At 37.9% G+C, this 11,215-nt stretch overlaps 3 protein-coding genes and 1 long non-coding RNA gene across 4 annotated transcripts; 2 read left to right on the forward strand and 2 right to left on the reverse strand.

Annotated features, from left to right (window-relative positions):
- Window positions 225-3,411, reverse strand: LOC104745146 (DEAD-box ATP-dependent RNA helicase 57). The gene is made up of 13 exons (XM_010477689.2): window positions 3,257-3,411; window positions 3,011-3,091; window positions 2,784-2,913; window positions 2,575-2,702; window positions 2,391-2,482; window positions 2,194-2,290; window positions 2,028-2,108; window positions 1,701-1,933; window positions 1,418-1,612; window positions 1,233-1,323; window positions 1,035-1,157; window positions 781-931; window positions 225-660 (listed from the first exon to the last, which is right to left on the reverse strand). The coding sequence occupies exons 2-13, from the start codon at window positions 3,089-3,091 to the stop codon at window positions 440-442; spliced, it is 1,623 nt and encodes a 540-aa protein (XP_010475991.1). The 5' UTR covers window positions 3,257-3,411; the 3' UTR covers window positions 225-439.
- Window positions 3,711-6,494, forward strand: LOC104755454 (polyamine-modulated factor 1-binding protein 1-like). Its single transcript, XM_010477875.2, has 4 exons — window positions 3,711-4,317; window positions 4,902-5,272; window positions 5,474-5,726; window positions 5,893-6,494. Exons 1-4 carry the CDS (start codon window positions 3,864-3,866, stop codon window positions 6,012-6,014), a joined length of 1,200 nt encoding a protein of 399 aa, XP_010476177.1. The 5' UTR covers window positions 3,711-3,863; the 3' UTR covers window positions 6,015-6,494.
- LOC104755395 lies at window positions 6,429-7,716 on the reverse strand. Its single transcript, XR_762214.2, has 2 exons — window positions 7,591-7,716; window positions 6,429-6,789 (listed from the first exon to the last, which is right to left on the reverse strand). It is a non-coding gene; the product is annotated as an uncharacterized LOC104755395 (long non-coding RNA).
- LOC104755604 (syntaxin-71) lies at window positions 8,263-10,557 on the forward strand. Its single transcript, XM_010478051.2, has 9 exons — window positions 8,263-8,418; window positions 8,741-8,866; window positions 9,143-9,305; window positions 9,497-9,582; window positions 9,674-9,742; window positions 9,825-9,869; window positions 9,947-10,009; window positions 10,102-10,178; window positions 10,269-10,557. The coding sequence occupies exons 1-9, from the start codon at window positions 8,263-8,265 to the stop codon at window positions 10,279-10,281; spliced, it is 798 nt and encodes a 265-aa protein (XP_010476353.1). The 3' UTR covers window positions 10,282-10,557.

The following is an 11,215-nucleotide window of genomic DNA, read 5'->3' on the forward strand; positions in this document are numbered from 1 at the left end:
TTAACAAAGGCGATCACTAATCTTTAATCCCCCAATAATGATTTGAGATGATGATGCTCCAGCCAAGCAAGAACTTCAAGTATCCATTTCTGAGAACCCCGGTTTAATTCAACCCAACCCAACCCAACATTATAATAGCTCTACAAAATAATCATCTACAGCGAAACAAAACTTATGGTAGAATGTATCTTAAGAGATCACTTAATCTGATAATACACCAAAGCGAAAAAACCAGAATTCTAATAACGGAGCGGAATAGTAACTAGTTTTGCGTAATTTAGTACATTTGTATTTTGTAGTACGATCCAAGTGACGACTACGTTCGTTTCTAGATTCCCGATTCTAGCCACATAGTGTATAAGTTTTTGGATCCAAAAGACCAAGACTAATTCATTAAATGTTACAACAACAAGAGAAAGGAAAGACATAAATTTTGGAGTTACTCATCTTGTTCCTTTTTATCGTCTTTTGGTCGAGTGGATATAGAATCACGTTTCGGCCTATGCTTCCTCCACTTCTTCTTCTTCAAAGACATGATCCACGACGGAACCTCACATCCCGATGATATCATCGTGTTGGCTATGTTCCGTAGGAAAGGCACATCTTCTTCCGTGTAGAAAGTTATCGCTTCTCCGCTTCTTCCCGCTCTCCCAGACCGACCTGAAATGTTTTAAGAGAGGCCGTTACTTCCAAATTGCATCAACTCATCATCACGAATGAATCAGCATAGAAAAGCGAAACATACGATCAATATACAAAAGGCTAGAGCAATATACGTACCAATCCTGTGGATGTATGCAGAAGCTGAATCCGGGAAATCATAGTTTATCACGCAGTTGATGCCTTTGAAATCCATACCTCTAGCGATCACATCAGTGGCAATCAAAACCCATGTTTCACCCGCTCTGAAACGATCAACCGCGTTTTCCCGCTGCAGCAATCAATTAGTAAAATGGTTTCCAATCAGTTTATAAATCTCTATACTTTCCATAGAAGAGAAAAACATTTCATAACTAAGGGAAAGATGATTTTACCTCTCCTGGAGGGAGCTCAGAATGGATGACCCCGACTCTGACGTTTTCACATTTTAGTTCATCGTAGAGTTCCTTTGCACGTTCTTTGCTTTGTACAAAGATCAGTACCGGTGGATTCAGGCTCTACCGCCAAGTAGGAAGAGAATTACAAAAGGTACCAGTCTTACTTAATCATACTGTTAAGACAAGTGAACTTACCTCTGCAAAGCTTTGGCGAAGAGCAAGAAGTTTCCCTTCTTCAGTTCCAGCAAAAACAAGCTTTTGCTTGACAGTTTCAGACGCTGTATTCCTATATGGAATTATAAAAGGTTAAGATCCATATGCTGCAAGAAATGTTGTGAAGCATATTTAATAAGCTACAGTATTATGCTTTCTATACTCACTTTCGGCCTATGATCACACGAACAGCATCATGCATTATGGAACGTGCAAGTTCCTCAACAGAATCGGGTAAAGTAGCACTGAACAACGAGCGTATGATTGAAGGATTTGAACAAGCCTTAACCACACAATCTATCTGCTTTAACAAGCTCTGCTCAAACAGCTTATCAGATTCATCAAGGACAAGGAACTCGACCCTGTATTCAACAGAGGTTAAGATAAATATGGGCACAACACAAATAGAAATACACATGTTTTATATTCTAATATATGCTATTGACTTACTTGCTTAAGTCAATCTTTTTAGCCTTGATTGCTCTTTTCAACCTCATTGGCGTTGATATGAGAACATCACAATACAGCTTTGAGAAATCAGCTGTTTTGACAAGGGGTTTAGTCAATAATCTTATGTGGAACTTGCTTCCTTTAATAAGTTTCTTTCCTTCTCTAGCTGTTTGGGCAGCCAGTTCCCGAGCAGGAGAGAGGATAACCGCTCTTATTCCATCTGTTGAAGGGTGCTAATACAGGGGAAAAAAACTCATAAGCATGATTAAAAGAATCAGGATCTGCGAAATCTGGAGGGGGTCTAAAGGGTAAACACAAATTTTTTACCTTGAGTTTCATAAGCATGGGACAAATAAAAGCAAAGGTTTTTCCTGACCCAGTCGGAGCACAGGCAAAGCATTCACGACCCTGGAAGTAAGCAACAAGATGATAAATCTAAAAATTAGAACTGATACCTCATGAAAGAATTCACAAAATGAGTGCATAACCATACCGATAGGAGAACTGGAATAGCCTGTCTTTGGATTGGGGTGGGCTCTTTAAATCCAAGTTCAGCCAAATTGCGTAAAATGTATCGTTTACAACCATACCTGTAGATGGATTAAGCATTAAGATCAAAACACAGAGGAGAGGAAGATTTCAAGACATAATTAAAGCATGTCAAGGGACTCAATGTCCAGTTTCAGGCACCTTGATGACAACTCTGCGAAGCTTTTAAGAGGAGGTGGAATATTGTTACCGGAAACATGAATGTTGTACTGTTTCCTCGACAGAGCATCTCGCTGCCAATATGAAGAAGCAAACAAAGTCATGTATCTATCACTCATTTGCCTTTGATGAAATAGAGACAAAGATTTTTAAACAACTACAATACCTCCATTCGCCGGTTAAGTTCCTTCTTGGGGTTCTCTAAAATCTCATTCTTTGTGTTTTCATCTTCTTCTTTAACTTCAGCACGTGCCTTCTTTGAGCTCTTAAAGACATCAAATCCTTCAACAGGCACTGTTTCAACATAACAAAAATTAGATCAAGATAAAGATAACACAAACCTGAGTGAAACAGTAATTAACTTTCCAGACATACCAGAATTAGAAGATCTTCGTTTCCTCTTCTTAGATGAAACAAAAACTTTCTCCTCCTGCTGTTCAGTGTCTTCTTCTTCTTCCTCAAAGAGACTCACTTTCTTATCGGAATCATCATCCTTCGAACAATTCTAACACAGCAATATGAAAAAAAAATTATTAACAACAAAGAGCGAGAGTGAGTAGTAGTGCTGAATTAAACCTCAATGAACACGAAGAGAAACTCACCTTAAACTTAGCAAAATCTGGAGCAAACTTCTTCTTATTGAAGTTTGTTCCACCAAACAAAAAATATGAGCTTTTCTCCATCTGCCAAGTACCCACAAGACAACGTCTCAATACAAAGGCAAAGCTATAATAACAAAGAGGGAAATCTTAAGCCTAACTTAAACAAAGATCATTCGATTCGAGCAGACAAGTTAGACACAACCAAAGACAGAGCCCAGTAGAGAAGATATTTCTGATAACTCTTACCTTGATAGAGACAGAGAACGTTTCTGGAGAAGAGGCAAAGGCGGTAATGATAGAAGCACTGGAAACGAGATAAAAAGAAACGCCGGCGATGACACTGACGACGGCGAATAGATTGCCGAGAAGAGGACTCTATGCAGATTTTGGGTTTTACAATTAGGGTTTGGTTTTTTGGTTGATTTCAAATAATTAAAAGGGTAGTTAAGTCATTTACATATTCTGAATGCTAAACCTGAAGGAGGTTCAAACGCTAATTTAGCGTCTTAAAATTCGAATCGCTAAAATAGCAAAAGAAATTATAGGCAGACGTTTAACATTTATTATAAAGTGGGCCTCGAAAAGCCCAAATAAAACAATAAGCCTTAAATGTTGATCTGGTAGGTTTGGTAAGAAAAAGAAAATAATAAATTTGGAAAGTATTAAAAGCGGGAAATGTGATGGTGTGTCCCACCCGCCGCTGAAAAACAAAAAAAATCTCACTCTTCTTCTCTGACACCTCGGGACTTTCTCCGACTCTGTTCCCGTCGATTTGAACACTTCAGACTTATTCACTCTGCTACTTCTTCTTCTTCTCTCGATCTTTGATTCTCTATTTGACTGTTGTTTAGAGATGTGGCAAGTTGTTCTAGGAGCAGCCATTGCTGGATCCACTAGTTTTGTTGCCAAACGCTTCTTCAACCCTTTCTCTCGAGATTCTCGTCTTCCTGAGGATTACGCCGAAGAGCAGGAACCCGTCACTCCTCCTGTAGGTATTGGATTTCTCGATTCTTCTTTCGATAGAACCGATGGTGTTTTCCGGTTTTCTAGTACCGGGGCTACTGTAAACTCAGGGTTCGGATCCGGCTCGTCTCATGGGTTTAGGAAGAGTTCAGGGGTGAAATGTAGAGTTAGGGTTCGTGGATTGATGAGGAAGAAGAAAAATAATGGTGGGGGATGTGAGATCGAGAAGCTATCTGCAAATGTTGGTGCTTTGGAAACGAAGAGTGAGGTTTACTCGAAAAAGACGAAAACTTTGGGTGCTGCTTCTGCTTCAAAACGTGGGTCTTCATGTTATAGTAATCAAGGTTTTGCTTCTACTCTGTAGTGTGATTATTATCACTTGCATGATGGGATTTTTGAATCTTAGTTAGTTTTTTGGAGTGTTCTGAACTTGTTGTTCGATGATTGATCCGTGTGCAAAGTTTCTTTTGGGTTTTGGATGTTGGGGTACAGAATGATAGCTAGTAGCGTTAATCTTGGGGAAAAGCTTTCAGGGTACTGTTAGTTTTTGCTTCCTAGACTTCTTGAGATTTGAGGGACAATAGTACTCTTTGATAAGTAAATTTTTCAGACCTCTAGATTTTCTAGGAGTGCAAGAGGCTTTGTGCTTATTGAGGGATTGGATAAGATGGGCAATCACTTATTGCTTAGGCTTTCATAAGAGTAGAATAAACCTGTATTTATGTGTTTTCCAAGTGCTAATTCGACAACTTCGTCTATTAAGTCCCCTTAATTAATTACTTGAGATGTTGTCAATGTCATTTTATTTAACATTTTAACTGCATTGATGTTTGATTGTATCTCGTTGGAATGTTTTAAATATAACCATGACTCATCACATTCCTATTGGCATTGTTCATTATTGACGCTTAATTCTTCTGTGTTTCAGATCATCCCTCTATCAGCTCGGCACTTAGTGTCTGCATGATGTATATGATGTCAGCAGAGAAAACTGAAATCAGTAAGCTGCATACAGCAACAGAAGAAACTACCAAAGCCATCCAGGAGCTAAAGGATGAACTTTCTAGGATAAAATCTTTACAGGATTTCAAATTCCGTGGTTGTGCAGCGAGTTCTCAGAAATCCAGCGGGAAATCTAGATCAGAGATAGTGAGTAGAGAATCTCTCGACATTAAGTCGGGACATGATGGAGAATATGCTAGCAGCGTCTTAACTGAGGAGCCAGAACAAGAGACGCTAGAAATGGAACAGTTAGAGATGGAACTTGAATCTGAGCTTCAGAAACTGAATTTGGCTGAGGTGAGTATGCTTTTATCGTCAAGCTACCTATTTCTTTGAGATGTATTCTTAGAGTCTCCTCTCAAATCTTATTTGATGTTTAGATTCTTATTTAACTTTGAGAATTAACATGGTACCATCTGGAGTTCTGGACTGTTTTCCTAAGACTCATCGTTTAATGGATGAAGCTTATATTGAACTTTTATTTTGTTTTCCCCTTAGACAAGTGAGGTTATGGAGGAATGTAAAGATCTGGTGAATATATCTGAATCATACCAATGTGGTGGAATATCGTCATTAGAGCTGGACAAGAAACTAAGCCACCTTCTCATCGAACAACAGGAAGGCCAGATCTGTGAGCTTGAAGCTGAACTACAAACTACTCAGTCCAAACTCCAAGAAAAGGAAGCTGAACTCCAAGCGCTTAAGGTCTGCGTTAGACGCCTGACAGAGTTTCCTCTGTTGGACCGTTCAGGTAAATTTCACCTCATTGACAAGAACTGAAGAAACATAACTTGATCTACACAAACATCCCAAAATCATTCACCTGTTTTAAATTCCTTTTCTTGGTGGTCAAACCTTACATTACGCAAAGACGAGCAGTCTCTCACAGCGTAAAACATTTCTTGGTGTTTCCTCAGATGATGAGCATGAAGAAGACCAGCACCAGAATCTCTCAGTCTCATGGAACCAAACTGATAAAGAGGCAAGAAAGCAGATCATTGGGATGAAAAGACCTATGGAGTTGTCTATGCATGTTTAATAAAGGTGGTAGTAACAAAATCTGCATGGTAAGTTCTTTGATAGACACCATAGCACCAAAACTGATCCAAATCTCAGAAAGTCCGTTTCATCAAATCATGCCAAGGTGGTGGTGGTGTACGCAAACAATCTAGACTTGACCAAGTAGATAATATATTCTTGTATATTCACCAGAAGAATCCAAGACTAGCAGAAAACTTCATAGTCCTGACTTGTCTAGAGATTTAGATTGCTAGCTTTAGTAGAAGAGCTAATGATTATGGATTTGTTAACAAATATCTTTTGTATTGTTTACTGCAGATCCACTATTTTGTCGACTTTTCTGATTAATTGCAAAAACTATTTTTGTTAAAACTCAATTTCTTCTATATACAGTTTGAGCGATCAAAATGCGTTAGGTCAACACACAAAAACATCAAAAAGTTATTCCAAATTTGGCATGAAATTGTCAACTCAAGAAAATATCATGCTACAACGAAAACAGTAAAAGCTAAAAAAAGAGTACACAGAGTCATATAATTTTCTAGTACTGCAAAGTGAGTTATGATCATAGGATCATCCCAACAACAAAGCTACTCTCCAGGAACTTGGACGCCTTGCTTCATCTTCTCTTTCTTCATCTTCTTCTTAGAAAGTGGCTTCTTCTTCCTCGGGGGCAAATTCTTCTGTGCGTAGGTGTAAAGGATGATGTTTCCTACAAGGAATGACACTAGCAAGCCTCCAATTACAAGAAGGACGATCAGTCCCGGGTTTAGCCCTTTGCTTTCGATTTTTCCCTGTTCATTGTTTCTTTTTAGTAACTTAGAATGAAATCTAGATGTAAGAAAGAAACAAGAAGATTGGGAGAGCTAAAATATGAAGGGAGGACAGAACACAAGGTGCCTTAACTAGCTTCACACTCTTATTGGCAAGTCACCTCTAAGTAACCAATAAAACGGGAAATGCCGAAAAATAACTTGTATACTTGTACTACCAAAGACCAATTGCTTCAAGAGTGTGGTAAAGTAAGAGATTACAAGCAAGAAAAATCATGAAACCAATACCGCAAGTTATTATACTAAACAGATTGTACCATATTCAACACGAACCACAAATTCTGAAAGGGCCAAAAATGGAAAACTTAGACATTCCATGGCAAGATCAAATTGACAAGTGATGAAGTTCATGGTCAGTAACCAAAGTCTTCAACAATAACACAACTCAAAATGCATGAAATTCTCTAAAAAGGACGAAACTTTACCGATCCGATTGTGCTAGATCACAACCGCAAGCTAAATTTTCATAGAATTTGATCATCGTTAAAGCAACGTTATAACAATCAAACGTAATCACCAAAATGCTCGAACACAACAAAAACCGCTCGCCAATCCAAATCTTAAACTAGACCAACATGCATCAAAACCAAATGATCAGACTCAAGGCAACAGAGAAGGTTACGAGCCGCGCGTGAAAGAGTAGCATACAACTATATTAGAGGAAAGCAGAATCAGATCTAGCGAATCATCGTGTGAGTAACGAGAAATTTAATCTTAGACAAAGGAAACAAAGGTAGAAAAAGAGATATTTAGAGAACTCACAGAAAAGTCTTCGGCCATGGCGGTGCTTCGGAGCTACGATATATCAGCGCACCACTCGCCGGAGAAAAAAATATAGACAGCTTGAAGACGAATCTTGCCAATAGAAAGACTCGGCCATAAATAACAGCAAGGTTGGTCAATGGGCTTAATTTGGAAATTATAAGATAGACGCAAAGTTAATTTCTATCTTCGATTTTGGCATGCACTTTATTTGTTGTACCAAAGAAGGCCCACTTAACAAAACCAATAGTCAAACGAAACAAACCAATATTCTTAAATTTATATTCCAAGTTTCCAACTAAAATTTGAACTTATAACATATGATTGAAAAATTTATAGCAAAATAATAAAAGTGTGTTTTTTTTTCAGCTACGAACTAGTTAGTACTCTTTTTGGAAAATACTCAAATAGGAATGTTTTTGGCTCCCTAACAAATATTGGGGCCAATATTGAAGTTAAAACAAAGATGGGGGTGGTGGTACGAAATTGTTTGTCCAGGCTGTAATTTTTCTTTCAGGCTCCCCCTACCTCCTTCGTCGCCGAGCGAGCCACTTCCAGAAGCGATTCAAACAAATTTTCACAAATAATCAAAGTCTTGTTCTTCGAATCAGAGATTTTTCTTCTTCTTCTTATCTCAGATCTGGGAGCTTCTGGTTATAGATTTGGAAGAAGATGACTGTGATCGATCTTCTGACTAGAGTTGACTCGATCTGTAAGAAGTACGACAAGTACGATGTCGACAAGCAACGGGAGGCCAACATCTCCGGCGATGATGCTTTTGCTCGTTTCTATGGAGATTTCGAAACTCAAATCGAGACCGCTCTCGAGGTGATTATTACCTTTTTTGCTGTTTTGCATCCTGGAGATGTGTAACTTGATTTGATTCGGTTCCGATGAATCTCTAAGGATTTAACGGAGTGCGCTTCACAATGTTGGACATAGAATTTGATATTTTTCTCGTCTGGAATTTATATGAGAAAAATATGCATGAGTAGTAGTCCTGTCCTGATTTTGTATACGGTAATCGAGTTTTCTTGATGGGAATTGAAATTTTTTGAATGCCTTGTTTAATGTAATTCTGTGCAGCTTTGAGGTTCTTCTTTGAAATTTCGAAATGAGATGTGATGTGACATGTAATTTTGATTTGCAGAAAGCTGAACTTGTTACCAAGGAGAAAAATAGAGCTGCTGCTGTTGCAATGAACGCTGAGATCCGCCGGACCAAGGGCCGATTAGCGGAGGAAGTTCCAAAGTTGCAGAGACTTGCTGTCAAGAGGGTTAGCTTTCTTTATCATGTTTAACACTTTGGTTCACGGTTCAGCTACACACTGCTTGCTTCTAGTTTTATCAGTAGCTTGGTTGAGGTTATATGATTCTTCTTTTCATGATGAATTTGTTAGTGTGCAAAGGCATTCCTGTTCGTTTTAAATTTTCCAATCTAGTTTTGTGGTGGTAGCATCATTCAGATGGTAGTTCGTTGGCTGAGATTTGACTATATCATGTTTAAAGGATCAACTTGTTCAAACTCGAGTGTTAATCTATACATTTTTCAGGTTAAGGGCCTTACAACCGAAGAGCTTGCTGCGAGGAATGATTTGGTGCTTGCACTTCCGGCAAGGATTGAAGCCATACCTGATGGCACTCCGGGTGGCCCTAAAACCACTAGTGCTTGGGCTCCCTCAACTACATCTCGTCCTGATATCAAATTTGATTCAGGTGATTCAACCAAAGTAGAATTTGCTTTTCTCTTGTAGATTTCATTTACTCGTTTCCACTATTGTATGACTTTGTTCTTTCTTGTATAGTAGTCTGTTTATCTCAGAATCATATGAACTGTTAATCTTATTTCCTGTTTATGAGCAAACTGAAGTTCAAGATCACTAATTTACCTCTATTGTGAATGTTAGATGGGCGTTTTGATGATGATTACTTCCAAGAATCACATGAATCCAGCCAATTCAGACAGGAGTATGAGATGCGAAAAATTAAGCAGGCAAGTGATATTCTATCTTGTTGCATTCTACTCTTTTGTTCACTTAAGCATTGGTGGTTATATATGACATGTCTACTTGAGTGTAAATCAGGAACAAGGTCTGGACATGATCTCTGAAGGTTTAGATGCTTTGAAGAACATGGCGTCCGATATGAACGAGGTTAGTTTGTTAAACTGCAGCACACTTTCCCTTATTCGGTATCCGAGCTGATGATCCATGTCACAACCATTGATGAATGCAGGAGCTGGATAGGCAAGTCCCTCTGATGGATGAAATCGACACAAAGGTACAAGACACCGCCCAGATCCTTTTCATGTCTTTGAATACGTCAGTGTAATCTGAACTTTCTGAACTCGCTCGCAGGTGGATAGAGCAACCTCGGATCTTAAGAACACCAATGTTAGACTCAAAGATACGGTGAACCAGGTGATTTGAGTTTGAAAGCTTTTTCTAATTATCTCAGCTACATCGGTTTGTTTTTGATTACTAACATACAAAGCATGGCGTTTTTGTTGCAGCTGAGATCAAGCCGGAACTTCTGTATTGATATTGTTTTGTTGTGTATTGTACTGGGCATCGCTGCATACTTATACAAGTAAGCTTCTCTCATACGCATCAAATATAGTTATTCACTGTGAATAAAAAACATTCTTTGAACGAAACGAACCTTGTTCTATATATGCAGTGTACTGAAGTAATGATATGAACATGACGAAAGGACCCATTTAGTAGTACTATCACCCGAGTCAGTGTCAATGTGTGCTTGTATCTTACTCCTTTTCTCTGATCATTCGAAGTGAGTTTCTTCTTAATTTCAAGAATATTGAAGTCTTTTCTTCCTGCTTCGACTTTTTATTTCAATGTTGTTCGTGTGCATAGATTCATCTTTGTCAAAATGTGCGTCAAACTAATTGTTTGCTGTGTCTGAAGTCTGCTATTATTTTCCATCCAAAATATGATTTAAATTTATTATTTTTCTTAAAGTAGCCAAAATTTCTCGAGTCAAAAATTCAATCGATTGGTTTGGTTACTTAGATTCATGCTGGTTAGATTCATATCAACCATCCGAAGGACGAAACATTTACTCCTCCGTGGTGTCAAAATTAAAAATGTTGTCTGGTATGGTTTAGGATTAAATCAATCTAGCCACTGAAATTAAAAAAATATCATCGTAATGTCTCAAGACATATCCATAGGCAGCCACATGGAAGGAAAAAAAAAAAGAAGAACCAAGGATGGCCACTTGGCTCTTTCAACTATATTAAAAACGACAAAACTTTGTTTCTCTGTTTCAGAACCAGATGATATCATATATATAAAAGTAGAGTTTCAGTCTCTCCTTATTGCTCCACTTGGCAATGCAATTTTAACAAAAAAAAAATTATATTAAAACACAAATTTAAAACAATTAATTTTCACATTTAACTCACATAATATAAAACTGAAATCTTTATAGCTTCTCCCTATAAATTATGCATTAACTTTATTTCTCCACTAAGTTGTATTAATCAATTGTATTAAAACAAAACAATAAATTAGAATTGTAACTCTCATTTTTCTAAATATAATTTTTCATCATTTCTCTTCCTATAAATACTCATTATCTTATTCTCTTAGTCTATCACTCTTTCA

Source organism: Camelina sativa, chromosome 1 (assembly GCF_000633955.1).
Source record: "Camelina sativa cultivar DH55 chromosome 1, Cs, whole genome shotgun sequence".
In the NCBI taxonomy this organism is placed as follows: Eukaryota; Viridiplantae; Streptophyta; class Magnoliopsida; order Brassicales; family Brassicaceae; genus Camelina; species Camelina sativa.